At 41.0% G+C, this 20953-nt stretch overlaps 1 protein-coding gene across 1 annotated transcript in view; it reads left to right on the plus strand.

The window, feature by feature from the left end:
* pnp6 (purine nucleoside phosphorylase 6) overlaps nt 1–20953 on the plus strand; it is a 40243-nt gene that overhangs the window by 12012 nt on the left and 7278 nt on the right. The window contains exons 2-3 of the mRNA XM_034205931.1: nt 12488–12660; nt 12760–12863. Of these exons, the coding sequence (XP_034061822.1) occupies nt 12488–12660; nt 12760–12863 (277 nt within the window). The remainder of the gene's footprint in view (nt 1–12487; nt 12661–12759; nt 12864–20953) is intronic.

A 20953-nucleotide genomic window follows, 5' to 3' on the forward strand; every position in this document is an offset into this window, starting at 1 on the left:
AAACTGTCTCGCTCTCGTAATGTCTGTCTGTCTTGCTCTCGTTCTGTCTCTCGTACCACTCTCGGTTCCACTTTTACTTTGGCGCGCTACCTGTCTCACTCTTTTCCGGCCTCCAGCTTTTCCTGCTGAAGCCCGCCGCTAAAAGGTGGCGGGCGCGGACCGGTCATAGAGCCCATAGTGTTAAAGGTGGTGGACTGTAACCTGTAAAATCCATAGATTTAGGAGGTTCCCTAGTGGCCGTTAGCTGTAAAAATCTATAGATTAGCCGCACCGTTATATAAGCGGCAGGGTCGAAAAATGGGGGAAAAGGCGCGGCTTATTGTCCGAAAATTACAGTGTTTTGTTTTGGCTGTTGGGACTGATTCTATTTAGTAGAAGGGGGCATTTTCAAGGGTTGATGGGTTAGGGGAGAGAAGATCAGGATAGGGAAAGGTTAGTTCCTTCTATTTCCTAACAGGAAACAGAATTAGGTTAGGAGAGAGGGAGGGAGGACAGCACAAGAGAGGTTTGGAGAGGGTTGGATAGGAGGGAGGAGTAAACCTTACCCTATGAGAGGAGATTAGGAGAGAGGAGGTGAGAAGAGATGGTGGAGGGTAGGAGTGAGGGAGCGGGGGGTGGACAGAAGAGGTTTGCCTCTTTCCTACTGTCCTTTCTCCCCAACATTGTATCAAAGAACAGTTTCTTATTTGGCTCTTTCAGATATTGATTACTGATGAGAATGTTTTCATTTACTTCACAGATCTCTGAATAAAATGGGTTCCTGGTCCTGTATTTTTTCTTTTTTTACATTTTAAGTTGGGATGTTTTGTTGACTCCATTTTTATTGTGGCAGGTCAAAGGCTTCATTGGATACAGTGCATTCTCTTCTGTCTCCCCGGAAATCCTTACATCTTAAAGAAGCTCGGAACCTTACCCTCAGAGGAGGACCAACCTATGAACATGTAAGTTACTGTCTTATGTTTCATGTGCACCATTAAAAATTCTCTAAATTAAAGGATTAAGAGTATTACTTTAAAGACATGCTGTTCTTTATGGCACGTACCCACAAACACGGTAAAAAATGCTATCGAGATTCTTTAACGCGACCCTCATTGTGATCAACAATGCTCAAACACCACTTTTTATCATATTTAAATAGTTGATGATCATTGAATGTACAACTCCATTTATACATAATGTGACTTTTTGTTTTGTTTTCCAGGCTTTTAGGGAGTCAAAGATCTTGAGGTCATTGTGACCTTGAACTTGTGTCCATCTCATTTTCATGAACGCTATATCTACAGTGCCTTAAGGGAATTCTTCAAATTAACACACACTTGGCCTCAATGATAAGCTGCTTAGAATTTGGTGGTCAAAGGTCAAGGTTAGAGTGACACAGCTCATTGTTCTCTGTTCCCTCCATCTTTCAGGACATCGAATGCCGTGAGGCCGAGGCAGACGTTGCAGGCACGACTGGCAATCTACACCGTTCGAGCTGAGAGTGATGATCCTGATGGTCCTGGTGGACGCTTTGCAGATGTCGGTGTGGTCCTGGAAGGGGTCGAAGTTCTCCACAACCTCCAGAGTATCAACCATGCATGCGTGATGCTTTATGGGTTGATCTACGCACTTAATCTAAGCTATCCAAAAAGCTTGAAGAATACATTCGAAGTTTACCAGAAGATCCTGATGGACCTGGAATCGTCCAAGCTTTCCCCCAAAGTACAAGCACTGAAACTCAAATTGCTCAGGTGATTCACAGAAAGCTAGAAACGGCAGGTGCTCAGTCAACACTTTGTTTAACCTTCCTAACTTGTCTCTGTTTTATTAAAGTTAGAAAACATTTTACATGTTCCATCTACAAAATGACTTGGTTGAAGAGCTACACTACCTGCTGAGTACTGTGTCTGTGTGAAGAGAAGAGGTTTGCTTTAATGTTAATAAATGTGTTGAATCAACAAGGTGGTCTGATTGTATGAATCATTGAGATATTGTTGAATGGAAAATAGAAAAATTAATTGGATATTAATCACAAAAATACATAAATCTAATGCATTTTGATGGAATTTAAGCTTAATTGTTATGTATTTCAAACATACACATTATTCATCTTGAATAGGTAACCTAATTACTATGTAATTCAAACAAATATACTTAATGTATTCTGAATACATAATCTGATTAATATGCATTTAAATTCAATAAATTATATTAATACTGAATACATAAACCTGGTGAATATGCATTTCAAATGAATAGGCTTTATTACACTGATGCATATGCATCATGTAAAGTTTATTAGATAGGTTTATGTTCAAAATATTAAAAAAATTAAATGGAACTTTGTCATGTAATTATTTTACATAAATCTTAAAAGTTAGGGTTAAATATTTCTGTGAGTGCACTAGATATACACAGCAGCATGTGAGCAGTATTAACAGTGTGTAATATGCTAAGATATATAAAGTATGGAAACGGTAAGCAGTGCAAGTATAGTATAACATATATAGATATTCATTTCATGATGATCAACATTGTGGAACAATGATGAAAAATATGAATGGAAGTGGCGACGTAAAACTGACACAAAACAACAAACCTTTGCCAAGCCAATTGGAGAGTTTCATCACCAACATGGTGTAAAAACCACCAATGAGCGCTCAGCTCGATATACCAGTGAGTCGTTTCGCATCAAGCATTTCGCTTCTGCAGCTCGTGGAGAGAAATTGCTCCGCCTCGCTCTCAAGGCTGCTGGCGTCTTTGTCCCGCGAGATTTCAACGTCTCATGTAGATAATTGAACATTAAAATTAATTAACATTAACATTATTAAACATCATATGTGTAATTCATGGCACAATTCAAATGGGATCGAAAGATACGTTTTCTCTCCCTATTGACTTTGTCACTACCCGATCCGCACATGGATGTATAATAAGAACTGGATACAGCGTGGAAGGCGGGGCCTCATTAATTCCTATGAGAGTTGCTCATTGGCGCATGGATGACAAAATGGCCCAACTTTTGAGAGAGTGAAACGTCACAAATTACCCAGCATGCCTGAGAAGTACCCGTATGTGCGCTCATAGAGCATGCGCAACTTTAACCACGCCCCCCAAAAGGCTCGTTCACATCAAGCACGTCAATTTGCGTACACGTAACAGCACCGCACGTTCTGGATTGTTATGATGGATTTGATATTAACGAATAACGAGGCGGCCGCGGCTAGTTAGGATGCCACCTGGGCGCCTCCCTAGGGAGGTGTTCCAGGCACGTCCAGCTGGGAAGAGACCAAGGGGTAGACCTAGGACCAGGTGGAGGGATTATATCTCTTCGCTGGCCTGGGAGCGCCTTGGGATCCCCCAGTCAGAGCTGGTTGATGTCGCGAGGGAAAAGAAAGTTTGGGGCTCTCTGCTGGAACTGCTACCCCCGCGACCCGACCACGGATAAGCGGGAGAAGATGGATGGATGGAGGCGGCCGCGGCAGTTAGCAGTTAGCAGCTAGCGGTTAGCTAGTGTAACGTCTGAGCCATTAGTAATTATGCTAATGTTCACATCAATCGTTATGTAGGCTACTTTTATATTACGCTGATGAAACAGGATCTAGTGATGGTTTTGTTCAGCATTGCCAGCTTCACTGTTGAGCTTTATGTTGTGCCCAGCATTCTCCTGTGCTCTGAAATCAAAATGTGGATAAGCATAAAACAACACTAAAATAAACACTACAATACAACTTGTTATTTGACACACACAACGTTGTTCATTTGTGTGTATAAATATACAACACAGGCTATATATATATATATATATATATATATATATATATATATATATATATACATATACAAGTATAATTAATACAACTGTTAATTTGATTAGAGCTTTGACACATATATCTTTATTTATATATGTATAAGTATGACGACTTCCTCGGGCGATATCATATGGTATAGCCAGGGTTGGGTTGTAACGGAATACATGTAACGGCGTTACGTAATCAGAATACAAAAATCAAGTAACTGTATTCAGCTCGCGTTACATTTGAAAAACGAGTAATCTGATTACAGTTACTTTCGTAAACCTGAAGTGAATACATTTTGGATTACTTATTGGAATTATTGGTGGAAAGATTTCCTCACAACATTTAATATTCATTACTAAAGGTACAGCCGAATCATCACAGCCCACAAAACCTATTACCGCCGCAGATGGACCAAAAAAGCGTTTGAAAAAAAATCGCGGGTCCGCTCAGTGAAACAATAACAGCGAAACATGGAGGAACACAAGTCTGCGTTTAAATCGCGTGTGAGTGGTTAAAACACATCAGCCTGCGGTCGCTCTTTCTTTAGCCTTACTAATGATTATTTCTGAAGGTAAACACAGTGAAGGCGGTGCGTGAAAGGCACTGCGTGCTCGTCTTCTCAGAGGCTGAGTTAACCCTCCCGCTGCCTCCTGATGCTGCAGAGATTTCATGAAGTGAAGGAGGTGTTCCTTCTATAAAACAGCTGCGGGCAGCAGATACTGTGAGAGTCACGGACATGAATTCATAGATCAAGGCAGACTGGTGCACACACTCTCCTGTTTTGCCAATCCGGTGCTTAAACAACTATAGCTCTACACCCCTGGCCGTAATGTCCTTAAAATGAAGTCCGAGTTTGACATTTTAATTAATGTCCTGCCAACACTGGCAGGACAGAAGGCGACACGCTGGTTCTAAGCCGTGTCCCTCACTCCTCACATCCCAAGCTGCATCCCCAAAAAGTTAATTATGTTGTTACATCGTTTCAGATGTTGTGTTTCAGTTGTGCTCTTGATAAGCCATTAAAACAGTAAAAACACATTCCTTTTGCTTTTTGTGTCTCCTGTACACCAAAACATACCCATCTGTGATGGAAAAAGAAAGTAATCCAAAAGTAATCTAAAAGTAATCTGATTACGTTACTTTTTTAAGACACGTAACTGTAACTGTATTCGGATTACTTTCAGAGCCATGTAATCAGTAATCAGTAACTGATTACATTTACAAAGTAACCCTCCCAACCCTGGGTATAGCTAATTAATCTGGGTCAAAACGTGTTGTGCCCACATGCAAAGGTTGTAAACTCTGGCTTATCCCTGCGTGGTACTATAGTAATAGCAAACAGCAACGTTCAACTCCTTTAATGGTATATTGCAAGTGCAATAAGAAGCTACAGGAACGTTAATCTACGTCGGTAATAATAACTTTATTTAATACAAGATTTACATCATACAGCCCATGTAGTATAATATTTTACAAATGATGAATTACAGCAAACATGTGCAATATATCCATTATTACAGCTCCGTGGGATGGCAGTAAGGCGATATGGGTCCGTTCTTATTGTGCATCCATGGGTAAAGGTAAAACTGTAATGAACACGTCACATCACTCATCGTCTCAATAGCATGTTTTAAATTGAAGTTGTCTGAAGTCCTTACCACTAGCTGCTCTTGCAGTAATAAGTAGTGCACCTTTCTTACTGTCCTAATATGCACAATGTAGTGACTGCTTTTTTGTCTTTTGTTTTCTTAGTTATGTTCTCTGTATTTTATATGTTTGTGTTATGTGTTATGTGTTGCTGCCTTCTTGGCCAGGTCAGCATTGCAAATGAGATTCTATCTCAATGCTTTTATCTGGTTAAATAAAGGTTAAATACAAATAAAATAAAAAAATCACATGAATGTGCCGGGCGGCGCGGTCCCGTGGGGTAGAGATGCGCGTTCATAATGCAGAGGGAAATGACTCTCAGAATAACGTTATTAGCACATTTTTACAACTTGAGGAACAAATGTTTTTAATAAGGGCTATACAAGTGTTCATACTGGGTAGTTTATTTAGTTTAGAAAAAATTATCCAACGATTTACAGACCACTCTTTCCCCATGTAAGTCAATGGGAAAAAGTGTTTCCGGGCCTGGCAACCAAACGGAAGTGTAGTACCGCCGTTTGGCCAGCACGAATATTTTCATCTGAGTCCGGCGCACTTCCTGGGGGCTTGGATCCGCACTGCGCATGTGCGAGATGGTCCGCCATATTTGACAATTACATACGGCAACTCAAATAGGACACTTGACACAGTGGCGTTTGGCAAAGCAGAAAAAGAAAACAAAAAAAACTGACAATATTAATCTGAACGAGAGAGATGAGTTATTGTTATTACAACGTGACTTCACTATTATTTAACAACTCCTTTTATTGGGTCCTTTTATTGGGTTAAGTGCATTGTCAGAATAAGTGAGAAATTGATTTAACTTCAGTTAGACAGCTATCATACTGAAGAAATATTGACTGTGATAGTATGCAATATGTATGGCATTCATCATTTATATCTAATTACATTAACTGTGAATGCCCTTCATTTTATTTCAAATAAAATAACATAAATTATATTTGTATAGATATTTGAGACGTTTATGACTCGCATGCACAATGCAAATCAGGCAGCCGTCTAGACGTCAAATGTCCTATTTGAGTTGCCGTATGGAGTTGTCCAATATGGCGGACCATCTCGCACATGCGCAATGCGGATCGGGTAGGGATGCCTGCGGGTCGGGTAGTGACAGACTTCAATACATAATTTTTCCGAAATAAGGTCCCATGGGTCAGAAGTAGATGGGCGGGACTTCGCCTCTCTATTATCTGGCCTTCTGTGGTTTCAAAGTCATGTGACCTGCCTAGTCATTGAATGTGATTGGATGCAGGTATTATTTTTTTTTTTGGTTTTTTTAAATAAGCAAAATAAAGGAGGAAGACACAATTGTATTTTATAAATTACAAATGAATAAAGAGGCAATTACTAAAATATAATGTATAAATGTACAATAGACTGAGGCTATGATTTATATCTGTCTGCTGTTAAATACTTTATAATAATCTATGCCTACTGGTTTCAAAGTCACATGACCTGCCTGATGTTTTGATGTAAAGAAGATAAAATTAACATTTGGCCTTTGTTAGTTTTAACTAATAAATATCAGCCTAGCTTCTCTACTATTTCCATGTTCTTCAAATCATTTTTAAATTGTCTTGACATAATATGACTGAAGATCTTTAAAATTCTATGAATACAGTTTCACTCATATTCAACCCACAAATCAAAACCTTAAAAAAGTTGAAAAACATGTCAAGCATTAGTTCAAAGTTGCTTTAACTTATTTGACATGATTTTCATATCTCTATTTAATATCTATGGTTGTGCACAAATAGCTTCAGAAATGTGCAGTTACGGCTATGCTATGTACAGTTCCAACCCAGTCTCACGGCATTTCGTGTTCACCAACACGATTTTTAATCTATTGATTCGTGTTCACCAACACGATTTGCCCCTTTTTTTCGTGTTGCACAGCACGATTTTAAAAGCAATGTATTTCTACTGCCTGCAGCACGTCTTTTTCTCCGGTCGGGTCGTGGGAGACCGGAAGCTGTGTGGTTCATAAAAACATGTTCTTACTCAATATCAAGCCACAATTATTGCTTTTATTTTAAATCGTATAATTTTGGACGTTTGTTGCCGTCTGTGAGGAAAATAAATGGGGCTCAGAGCCTCAGAATACGGAAATCTGTATTTTTAAATATTTTTTTCCTTCTAATTCGTTATTCTTTTCGAAATAACACACTGTTATTTATTTACTCACCAATAACACACAATTATCCTTGCTTTTATTTATTGGTTTAATTCCATAATCTCGGGCTTTTTTGGCGTCCGTCAGGAACTGAATTTAAAAATAAAAATAACCGGAAACAGACGTAGGCCTATAAGGGACATTTCGAGCATCATTGCGATTGTCAACATTTCTGAGTTTAGGATGGCCGAAGACACTACACTACCCATAATCCCCAGCTATCGTTTAGGACTACAGTCCCCGTAAGGTTACCCAGAGCGTCAAACAGCTGTGTGAAATGGAACGAAACCACGCCAGACTATCCAAAACTGGAATCGAACGCCCCCCCAGAACTACACATGCTGGCTATTGTGTTTCGCAAAATGTTCTATTTTTTGTCTGTATACGCCGGGATCCGGAGTCATGGATGATCCTGCGCTCCTCTGTCCTGGATCTTGAGTCGTGGCTGTGGTCCTGGATCATAGGTCCTGGATGGATATCCTCGTGGATTCATCTTCCTATTATACACACATGCATTTCCAAACATTTGGACTACCTATGTTGCAAATGTATTATCTTTTCAATTTACACACGGCATCTATTGCACGTCTGTCCGTCCTGGGAGAGGGATCCCTCCTCTGTTGCTCTCCCTGAGGTTTCTCCCATTTTTCCCTTTAAACTGTGGGTTTTCTTTGGAAGTTTTTCCTTGTACGATGTGAGGGTCTAAGGACAGAGGGTGTCGTATTGTCATACTGATATTTTGTACAAACTGTAAAGTCCACTGAGACAAATGTAACATTTGTGATATTGGGCTATATAAATAAACATTGATTGATTGATTGATTCTATGGGACGTCTCTACTGAACCTTTTTCGTTTTTCCCACAATTAGAAGTTGCCAGTATTAAACACATTGGTGTTATCAAATGTAAAACATATAATTAATAAATGGGTGAAAATCGCTTGTGTCCATAATGCGCAGCATTAATACCCACATGACAGCTCATTGTTACTTTGTAATTCTACTCCACTACAATTCAGAGGTTAACCTGGTATTTTTTACTCCACTGCATTTATTTGAGTTACTTTGCAGATTCTGATTAATTATGTGAAATATAAACAACCCTTAAATCAGACTTTAGTTACACCTGAGTAAAATTCAGGTAAGGTGATTGTCAAGTGCCAACAATCAGGAGAGATATTTGATAGTTGGTGCTTGAGAAGACTAAACATATATCTGCAATTGACATGAATGGAAACGAGTAATAAAGTATATTCATTACTCGTTATTCTCTACTAATAGTTCATTAAAGACTGTATATTATGGCTATTTTGCACATCCCTTTCAAGATTTCCAAAGGTTTATTGACATATCATACACAACTACGGTGTAGTTATGCAATGAATGAAACACTTGGGTCACAGGTTCCTCAACAGTGCATTACAAGACATCTATCAATATGTGTGTACATCCACCATTAAACTGTCATATTCTGCACATTTCTTATTCTATCTACATACATAAGAGTATAATTCATATGTATAATATCAGTTAAAATAAGTGCTTCAACATAGTTAACATTGCAGGAAAGCAATATATTAGACGTTAAGTACTTTGTCAGGCTTAATATTTATCTGTAGATAGATACCCCCAAAGTTTTTTTCTTATTTAAAAGAAGACCTTAATCTGTTATTTAATGTTTAAATAAAGGTTAATTCGTTTTTCTGTTTTGCACCTCCTCCTATTAATATCTTTGTACATTCTGCACTAAACTGTTTTATTGTAGAGATCACTTATAGTATCTTCTTGATTTTTTATATTCTATATTTATACTTTCCTCCTATGAAAGTATGTACTCTTAATATTTTTTTAATCAAATAAAACACAATAATTCAATAACGTGCTTTAACCACTAGGAGGTGCACACAAGGTACACACAGCCATAATAACTTTGTATTATTAGTGTATAGACACTTATGTTTTCGTACAACATCTGAAGATGTGTAGTTTTATGCATGCTTTCACATAATTTTACAGCATATTGCTATACTATTTCAGACTCAGTATTTACATTCTTACATTCAAAGAAAATCAGTAATATCTTTAAAAAACTACAGTCCTTTTATATCAGCTGTGCACAGTTATCTGTGAATTAGATCAAATGTAAAAGTCAGCCGAATTAGTGTTGATACTGCAAGGAGACGTATTGTGTGAAGAGAAATTGAAGATGTTGTTTAATTGTTGAATATATTTATGATCCACGTCAAGTATTCAGTTTCGGCGGCATTTTCTCAGTTTTTTCAAAGGTCTTCTCATCAGGGCTCTATAAATAAAGAACTACGGCAGATCTGTAATATACAATGCAGCCGAACCGTGTATTACAATGCCGTTATGTGATGACTTTCAAAGAGAAAAGCAAGAGCGCTCGGAATTAAGTATTATTTTATTCTTTTAAAATGTTTTCCAGATTTCATATCATATAATCACCAAATCCCAGCATGCATTGCGGCTAAAACATCCAATAAGCGATCTTAAAACCATAGCTGAGGATCTTGGGTAATCGCTCGAAATGCCTACGTCTGTTTCCGGTTATTTTTATTTTGAAATTCAGTTCCTGACGGACGCCAAAAAAGCCCGAGATTATGGAATGAAACCAATAAATAAAAGCAAGGATAATTGTGTGTTATTGGTGAGTAAATAACAGTATGTTATTTTGAAAAGAATAACAAATTAGAAGGAAAAAAAGATTTAAAAAATACAGATTTCAGTATCCTGAGGCTCTGAGCCCCATTTATTTTCCTCACAGACGGCAACAAAAGTCCAAAATTATACGATTTCAAATAAAAGCAATAACTGTGGCTTGATATTGAGTAAGAACATGTTTTTATGAACCACACATCTTCCGGTCTTCCTCAACCCGACCGGAGAAAAAGACGTGTTGCAGGCAGTAGAAATACATTGCTTTTAAAATCGTGCTGTGCAACACGAAAAAAAGGGGCAAATCGTGTTGGTGAACACGAATTAATAGATTAAAAATCGTGTTGGTGAACACGAAATGCCGTGAGACTGGGTTGACAGTTCAGTGATGCTGATATAAAACATGACAGCAAAATCACAGACATGACATTCAGTTTGATAAGAGCTTTTTTTATGGCTATAGGCCTATAGTCGACTCTGCTCCACATTTTGGTTTCTTGGGTTTATGAATCACTGATTACAAAAGGCTGTTGTTCAGTTACTCTGACCTAAACGGATCTCATGCATTAAAAAAAACCTTTAAACGGGCACCAACAGTGAATCTGATTATGAATAAAAAAACAGAAGAAGACACAGGCATGTCTGCAAGCTGTGTGTGTTAATGCTGCCAGTCCCACCTGCACAATCATGTTAAGTGCAACTCTGCAACTAACAGGCTGGTAATGGCAACCAAGGCAACACTTGTGTCACATATGTCTGTGCTTTAGAATATATTGATCACCCCTCCGTGATGGGGGGTATCATAGGATACAGATGACCCCCGACCAAGGCAAATCGTTGAATCAGCATTAAGAGAGCTAGTTAACATTAGCTGTTAGCTGTTAGCTATTAGTTGTTAGCTGTTAGCAGCCAGTGGGCATTAAACAGAGGTGCCATTGATAAAATGATGCTGAGTCGAAACTTTATTCAGTACATTTGAAGGTATGTTATACCGTTATCATGATGTATTCAAATCTTTGATACTTTGAACTGGATTCAATACCGATGTTGGGTAGAATATAGTAGTATATAAGTAGATATTTTCACAGGAATATTAAATAGATATCCGGGCCAGGCCATGTCATTCAGCTGGTGTTTGGGAGGCTAATTAGCTGTTGGCTTTCAGCTTTTAGCTGCAACCTTTTAACTGTTAGCTTTTTGGTGTTACCTGTTAACTTTTTGCTTTTAACTTTGTGCTGTTTACACTGACTTTGGGACTACCAGGGACCAGACTTTACCCGGTCCCTGGTAGTCTCAAAGACAGTGTGTACCAACATAACTACAGTAATGAACGATTTTGCTTCTCCTTTTGGAGTTGGAATTCAATTAAAAATAAATACTTGGGGAAATGTGGGAAGATTGAACCCTCAAGGCTAGTCTGATGTAGCTGTCATCTTAGATGGCAGCTTTAAAATGGCTCCTGCTTTAAAATGGGCTCCTGCTGCAGATTGGTCTGGTAAAGGCTGCAGCCTGAAGTGTCATTGTGTTTTAATAACAAAGCTTGAGGCATTGAAGGAACATTAAGGTTATAGCTCTACAACCAGATTTATAACTAGAATTACAGACTGTTTTCAGACCATAATGTGTTACCTCAAGGCATTTCGAAAGGTAATCTGCATCCCTGCATACTTATTTGGCTGATACACATAAAATGGCAAAGTAAAAACCCATAAGTGTGTGTTGCACAATGTTGTATTTATTCTTATCTTTAGTTAATGTTCCTTTCCATGTGCTTGTACTCTCGCATTTCAGAGTGCACCCCATCTAGCAGATATTTTAACTATTATTTAACATAGTTGTTAAAGATTATTATACCATGACAATGAAAAATAGATCGGCCTGAGTTTCAGAGAGTTTATTTCTCAAAAAAATAGAAAACCTTGTAATGCATGCATTAATTACTTCCCCATGCTGCTTTGTACACACAAAGACATGTAATCAACACTTGCTGTATGTTTCCCTTAAATTAACTATAATTTCATTATGTTATAAAATGACAAATTCTAAATATGAGACTGATAGTATTTGTGGTTTTATTTTCCCGGTGATAGTGATGACAACGGTCATGAAAATATTTATCATAGTGATTTAAGTGACTGACCTATCTTTGTCACAGCTGTGTTTAAGTTACATTTGTCAATATTCTTTCCAGCACTTACAGTTATGAAGAGTATAAGGAGACAGCAGACTGGCTGCTGGCCCACACAGAGCAGCGTCCTAAAGTAGCCATCATCTGTGGGTCGGGCCTGGGGGGCCTGGGAGAGCTGCTCGGTGACAGGAATGTGTTCCAATATAAAGATATTCCACATTTTCCCACCAGCACTGGTAAGTTGAAAAACTGTCTTTTCTATATAACATATTACTAGTGTTGAGAAATAGAACATACGCATGCTAGCATATTCTCATACTGTATGTTGTTTGCAGTGTCAGGCCATGCTGGTCAGCTGGTGTTTGGGAAGCTGCAGGGCCGTGAGTGTGTCTGCATGCAGGGGAGATTCCATTTCTACGAGGGCTACAACATACACACGGTAAGCTACAGCCACTGCTGCAACTGCTTGGTACTTTTTATTCGTAAGGCTAGGACAGTGTTTTTGCTAGAGATGAGCTGTAAATGACGTAAAAAGTCCAATGCTGTACTATTAGATGTGCTATTCTATCCTTTTTTAGCTAAAAACTGCTAACACATTAATCTTCCAGGTTCACCATCTTGGTTTAGCTTGTAGCATACTACTACTTGCTAGTTAGCCGTAAACAAGGAGTAGCCTACAGCTAAAGCTGATGAGATTGTCATTAGTTTTAGTGCTGAAAAATGCCCAGTTTCTTCAAGTCCAAGGTTATGTCTCTTAGTATGTCTCAGGTAAAAACCCACATATAAACCTTAAATAATAAAAAACTGAGAAAAACATGGAATTATTTATTAATTACACAATTATTAAAAAAGTGGTCTTAACCAAAGTTGGGAATCCACCACTGATTGGTCAGATGGTTGGACCACTATTAATAATGTTCAAGATGTATAAAGGCTCAATGGGTCAAAACAGAGCATTGTCATTATTGCCCTAGAAACTACACAAGCTGACAGTGACACCGAAACCATGCAACCAACGCTAGGTAGCTAGTTAGCATTAAACATTGAATTTCACATTAAATCATTTATTTAAACTCCCAGACAACAGCATTACCCATAATGTTATGCACCTGCTGACCAGTGATAGCACACATCTCAGAAAGCTACAGGAGGCTGGACTGTTTATAGCAGGTGCTAGAAAATGTTGACGCAACAAACAACAACATATTAGAAAAACCAGATTCAACAATGCCCGGGCTAATATGCTACCGTTACATACATTTGAATGATGTTACCAATTTGTTTTTGCATTATACAACAGCATTAACACAAACAAATATAACAATTTAGAATAAATAAAGGAAATGCTTACAAAACGTTTTTGAAACCATGCGCAAACAACTGAGAGTATCTTTGGATGTATTGCTGCTGTAACCTTTAAGATGCCAATGCAGAGCCAACAACTGTTACTGTTCAACCATACACACATCCTGCTCATATATATCCCGCTCATATAGATCCTGCGAGCAGTAGCCCGAGGCAAACAGCACTTCATAGAACTTAGTTGCAGCTCTTCAGACAAGTTGTTGATTCTGACACCAATGCTTGTTTTGAGAAATGTTAGATGTTAAGTATAATGTTAACTCTTTCTTTGAGCCTCCCACTGCTCATCCTCACAGATTTCTAAACTTCGTTAGCATCGGGTAGTGCTACAGTACATGCTTATGTTTTCGGAAGAACTTTTTTTTTTGTTCACTATAAAACTATAGGTTACTAACCCCAGTTCTCATTCATAACACTCCGTTCGATGTCTCACTATGGGATGCGCCTCAACGCGTATGCAAACAGAAGCATCAATCTCATTACGCCAATCCTGATTGGCTGGTGATCTTGACGTCTACGTCAGGGAATCCACCCACCCTTTAAGTAGCTTGCGCTACGTCGCAGCGTCATTCAAACACCTCTTCTCGCTTCAGAGCACATCTCGAATATCAGTAGCCGGGCTAGCTTAACGGTCCACAGACTGAACCCAAGCTAACATTCGGTCGACGGGCGCTTGCCGGTTACTTTTTTGCTTTGCAGAAGAATTGAACAAATATTAACACACCAGTTAATATTGTAATCTGCCCCGCCGTTTTTTCTTTCGAAATAACGGTAAGGTTTGATTTTTTCTTCAAACAGTAACATACCTGTTGCTAGTTTATCCCTCCGCGCCGACACCACGGCGAGCGGGGATGGACTCTTCTCTCCCTCACACCAGAGGAGACGGAGATAAGAAAGATATTAACACACCAGTTAATATTTTTTTTTAAAGAAAAATCTACCCCGTCGTTTTTTCCTTTCGGAATAACGATAAGGTTGGATTTTTTTCGGTAACATACCTGTTACTAGCTTGTCCCTCCGCGCCGACACCCCGGCAAACGAGGATGGACCCTTCTCTCCTTATTCAAAATAAGCACCTCTTCTCGCTTCGTCTTAGCAAGAAAGGCCGTCTGGTGAGACATCTCACTTCATGTTACTCTGAGAACTGGGGTTACGTAAGTAACCTATAGTTCTCATTCATACCACTCCGTTCGATGTCTAACTATGGCATATTGAAACTCCCGTATTGCTAGACATGCTTATCTCGAAAATCACCAAAACAACCAGAACTTAACAGGTAGAACCCTGTCTCAACACGGGGCCCAGCACTGCGCGGGCCACACTTGGAGCAGAGACATCTAGCCTGTAAAAGCGGACAAAAGTGAGCGGTGAGGACCAGCTTGCTGCTGCACAAATGTCTTGGATGGAAACACCCTTGAACAAAGCCCAGGATGTAGCCAGTCCACGAGTAGAATGAGCACGCAGGCCCGTTGGTGCCTGCAAACCCTGACTCGTATAAGCCAGAGCAATCGCTTCCACAATCCAGTGGGAGAGAGCCGTTGCCTGGTAACGGGCTTGCCCTTATGAGGGTTAGCCCAGGATACAAAGAGTTGGTCATTGCATCGAAACTCTCTTGACCTGTCCATATAGATGCGTAAAGCACGGACTGGGCACAGCAAATTCGGCCGCTGTTCCTCAGAGGAACACAGTGGCGGAGGAAATGCCTCAATGTTAATGGGGGTACATTGAGCCAACCACCTTAGGTACAAAGGCAGGGTTGGGCTTCAGCAACACTCTTGTTTGCCCCGGGGCAAACTGAGTGCATGAAGGATGTACAGAGAGCGCATGAATGTCAATGACTCGCTTGGCAGATGCCAGAGCCAGTAACAACACTGTCTTCAGTGACAGGTGTTTCATGTCAGCTTCTTCCAGGGGTTCAAATGGAGGTCGAGTGAGCCCATCTAAAACCACTGCCAAGTCCCATAAGGGCACCAGTGACCTGGAAACAGGGAGGAGCCTGCGAGCCCCTTTCATAAAACGGCAGACCAAGGGATGTTGGCTAGCCGTCTTTCCCTCAAAGCCCACATGGCATGCAGCAATAGCAGCCAGGTACACTTTGATCGTAGAGAAAGCTCTGTGTTTATCAATCAGGTCCTGTAGAAATTATAGAATCACCCCGACAGGACATTGAAAAGAGATGTATCCTTTTTGAAGGCACCACTCCTCAAACACCCTCCACACACAGTCATAGAGGGACCTGGTGGAGGAAGCTCTTGCACTCTGAATAGTGTTTATCACCTTCTGAGGGAGTCCCACTGTATTCAGGTTATAACACTCACGGGCCAGGCCCATAGTGCCAAGCGCTCTGGGTGTGGGTGAAAAATCCTGAGACAGTATGTCCCTGCGTAGCGGGAGCTGCCACGGCTGCCCGCACAGCAGGTGATATATCTCCGCTAGCCAGTACATTGCAGGCCAGTGTGGAGCTATTAGGATCAGTGTGTGGCGTTGTTCTCTCACTCTGGCCAGAGTTGGGGGTATCAGAGCCAGGGGTGGGAACGCGTACAGAAGGACCGGAGGCCAAGCGTGCGCGAGCGCGTCCACGCCTAACGGTGCGTTTAAATCGCGCATTGAAAAGAACAGCTGACATTGAGCGTTTTCTTTTGATGCGAACAGATCCACCGCGGCCCGGCCGTAACACACCCACAGCTGACTCACAATTATTGGATGTAGAGTCCAGTCTGCATATAGTGGTGCACCTCTGGACAGCAGATCTGCCCCGAGGTTCATCACTCCTGGTACGTGCGTCGCTCTCAGAGAGAGGAGACGTCCGCAGCTCCATAAGATCAGTTTGCGTGCCAGCATGTGTAACTGGAGAGAACGCAAACCCCCTTGGCGGTTTATATACGATATTGTGGTCGTGTTGTCTGTCCTCACGAGGACATGATGTCGCTAAAAGCTCCAGATAGTTTAAGTGTGACCGTTGGAAGTCTCTGCTCCAGAGACCCCTCACAGGTCGACCTTCGTATATACCCCCCCAGCCCGTCAGACATGCGTCTGTGGTGACCACCTTCCGCGATTTTGCGTGGCTGGAAATGAGCGAGGCAAGCCCTGAAGGCTTTCACTCTCTCTGCTGACAGGCGGGCTGTAAAGGGCACCGAATTCAGGCGTAGGCCCAGGAAGAGTACAGTCTGGGCTGGGGACAACATGCTCTTTTCTGTGTTTATTACGAAACCCAGGTCGAGCAGGTGTTTTACGAGGACATTCGTCTGCGTAATAGCCTCTTGCTCCGACTGTGCGAGAAGGAGCCAATCGTCCAGATAAGTTGCCAGGCGAATACCCTGTTGTCTTAACGGGGCTTCCGTACACCGTACAAACACTCGTGGGCTGAGAGACAGACCGAAGGGAAGTACTCTGTACTCATAACAGACACCCTGAAAGGCAAACCTCAGATATTTCCTGTGTGGATAATATACTGGGATGTGGAAATACGCGTCTTTCAGGTCGACTGATGTGTACCAATCGTTTTGGCGCACGAGACGCAACAGAGATGTGTGAGTGAGCATTCTGAATTTGTATCTTTTGAGATATTTGTTCAGAGCCCTCAAATCTAGTATAGGCCGAATCCCGTTCCCTCCCCGTTTGGGAATGAGGAATGGTGAGGTCCAGTTGGGAGCCCCAGCTTGGCACAGCGCGGGGCTCCGCTCTCGCGGCTCTTGCCGCCACCGGGCCTCAGCCTGACACGGCGCGGGGCTCCGATTCCGCGGCTACCGCCGTTGTTGAGCCCCAGCCTGACACAGCGCGGGGCTCAATCTCCGCGGCGGTCGCCACCATGTCAATCAATCAATCAATCAATCAATCAATCAATGTTTATTTATATAGCCCAATATCACAAATGTTACATTTGTCTCAGTGGACTTTACAGTTTGTACAAAATATCAGTATGACAATACGACACATCTCTGTCCTTAGACCCTCACATCGTACAAGGAAAAACTTCCGAAGAAAACCCACTGTTTAAAGGGAAAAATGGGAGAAACCTCAGGGAGAGCAACAGAGGAGGGATCCCTCTCCCAGGACGGACAGACGTGCAATAGATGCCGTGTGTAAATTGAAAAGATAATACATTTGCAACATAGGTAGTCCAAATGTTTGGAAATGCATGTGTGTATAATAGGAAGATGAATCCACGAGGATATCCATCCAGGACCTATGATCCAGGACCACAGCCACGACTCAAGATCCAGGGCTCGCGATCCAGGACAGAGGAGCGCAGGATTATCCATGACTCCGGATCCCGGCGTATATAGACACCAAAAAGAAAGACATTTGGGGAAGCTGGGTTAATCGGAACATGAGAGTACACAAGTATAGACAGAGAGAAGGAAGAAGTAAGATGTCCCCCGACAAACTAAGCCTATATCAGCAAAACTAGGGGCTGAATCTAATCAGCCCTAACTATAAGCTTTATCAAAAAGGAAGGTCTTAAGCGCTCTCTTAGAGACTCTGGGAACAATCAACAACCCTGCATTCTTTGAACGCAATGCCCTAGTAGGACAGTAGGGTATAATGAGTTCTTTAAGGTAAGATGGCGCCTGCCCATTAAGGGCTTTGTAGGCGAGAAGAAGAATTTTAAATTATATCCTGTGTTCTATAGGGAGCCAGTGTAAGGCAGCCAGAACAGGAGTAATGTGGTCCCTTTTCCTAACTCTGGTTAGTACACGAGCTGCAGCATTTTGAATCAGCTGAAGCGACTTGACTGACTTCTTGGTACACCCTGATAATAAAGAGTTACAATAATCCAGCCTTGAAGTAACAAATGCATGGACTAGTTTCTCTGCATCGTTTTGAGGCAAGATATGCCTGATTTTTGCAATGTTACGTAGATGGAAGTAGGCGGTCCTTGAAATTGATTTTATGTGGGCGTTAAAGGATAAATCCTGATCAAATATAACACCAAGATTCCTTACAGTCTCACTGGAGGCCAAATTAATGCCATCCATAGTTAATATATCATTAGATAATTTGTTTCGTAGATTATTCGGGCCAAGTACAATAACTTCAGTTTTGGTCGTGTTTAACATCAAAAAGTTTAAGGTCATCCACGTTTTTAAGTCCTTAAGGCAGTCTTGAATTTTATTTAGATGATTAATTTCATCAGGCTTGATTGATAAATATAGTTGAGTATCATCCGCATAACAATGAAAATGTACAGAATGATTCCTTATATGTCCCGATTGCCGGTCGGCGAATCAACGGACATGAAGGGGTCCCGTCCCGACAGGCTAGCTTGGCGCGCTAGCCGTCGGCGGAGGCTCTTGATGGTGAAGCGGGCACAATGTCCGCACGAACCGGGGGTATCGATAGCTTCCTGGGCGTGTTCCAGCCCAAGGCAGGACGAGCAGACCTGGTGTGAGTCCGTGCCCGAGATCCTAAACCCGCAGCCTCCGAGCCGAGCCTCTGAGCCGAGCCTCTGAGCCGAGCCTCCGAGCCTCCGACTCCTCTGGTGTGAGGGAAAGAAGGGTCCATCCTCGTTTGCCGGGGTGTTGGCGCGGATGGACAAGCTAGTAACAGGTATGTTACCGAAAAAAATCCAACCTTATCGTTATTCCGAAAGGAAAAAACGACGGGGTAGATTTGTCTTTAAAAAAAAATATGAACTGGTGTGTTAATATCTTTCTTATCTCCGTCTCCTCTGGTGTGAGGGAGAGAAGAGTCCGTCCCCGCTCGCCGTGGTGTCGGCGCGGAGGGATAAACTAGCAACAGGTATGTTACTGTTTGAAGAAAAAATCAAACCTTACCGTTATTTCGAAAGAAAAAACGGCGGGGCAGATTACAATATTAACTGGTGTGTTAATATTTGTTCAATTCTTCTGCAAAGCAAAAAAGTAACCGTGAGTAAGTCTGTGGACCGTTAAGCTAGCCCGGCTACTGATATTCGAGATGTGCTCTGAAGCGAGAAGAGGTGTTTGAATGACGCTGCGACGTAGCGCAAGCTACTTAAAGGGTGGGTGGATTCCCTGACGTAGACGTCAAGATCACCAGCCAATCAGGATTGGCGTAATGAGATTGATGCTTCTGTTTGCATACGCGTTGAGGCGCATCCCATAGTGAGACATCGAACGGAGTGTTATGAATGAGAACCGTAGCCTTATACTACAGACTGTTATTTTGAGTTGCTCGACAATGTATCCTAGCAGTACCCAGCATATGCAATGTTTAGTGGAACATATGCACAATAGCATAGGGGCCAATAGTTTAGGGAAGGATTAGCAATTGTTTTGCCTTCATTAACCGTCACAAGAATCTGAGACGGAAATGAAAACCTTGCTGATGCAAATGATATACGATACAGAATAACAGCACACAAGCTGGCAGTTTAAACTCTGACTATGTCAATAACTTGGAGAAAAACAATCTTTAAACCATGCAAGTACAAACACTAACTCTGTTATGCTTGTCACAGAAAGAGGCTCTTCACAAGACACACCATTCAAATGTCCTCATTCATTATTCATTGTGCCACAAATGTACAGTTCCAATTTGAAGTTAGTTATAGTTTTATACTTACTGTATATCAAACTGCAGGTGACATTTTTCAAATTGGACTTCCTTTTGTGTCATTTTACATACCCTTTCAAATAAAACTGCTCGTACAAACATTTAAGCTTTTTATCTATAGCGCAATCATGATTTTGTCATCTTATAATACCATTTTGTTTAAACCTGGTCTACTGTATAGCAAACTAATTTTGCTCACTTTTATTCTAAAAATGTACTTTGTGCGCTGTATGATCAGCTGCTGAATCATGATGACAATATGAAAACAACGTAGTGTGTCATAGTGTTGATATGGGATCAGCCTTTGGCCTGTGGAGACACTGTATGCTGGCTTTATTTATTTTATCACCGGCCGTGATGTGCCATCTCCACACAAAATGATCCATATAACCCAACTGAATCATAAAGCCAGTTTCATACAAAGAGAAATGAGTAACAGAAAGCCAGATGCAGTATGACCTTCCTGTTTCCAGCTGGGACTTTAGACAGCTTTATAATGTATTTCATTGCCATGAAATCACCATAACATGAGTTGAACTGAAAAAGATTTGATTCAGCCATGAAGCCAATAGTGGTACATTTTACCAGACAATTATGCTTTCATGGCAAATTGAACAAATCTATAAATCA

This window comes from Gymnodraco acuticeps, unplaced genomic scaffold, assembly GCF_902827175.1.
Source record: "Gymnodraco acuticeps unplaced genomic scaffold, fGymAcu1.1, whole genome shotgun sequence".
Classification (NCBI taxonomy): Eukaryota; Metazoa; Chordata; class Actinopteri; order Perciformes; family Bathydraconidae; genus Gymnodraco; species Gymnodraco acuticeps.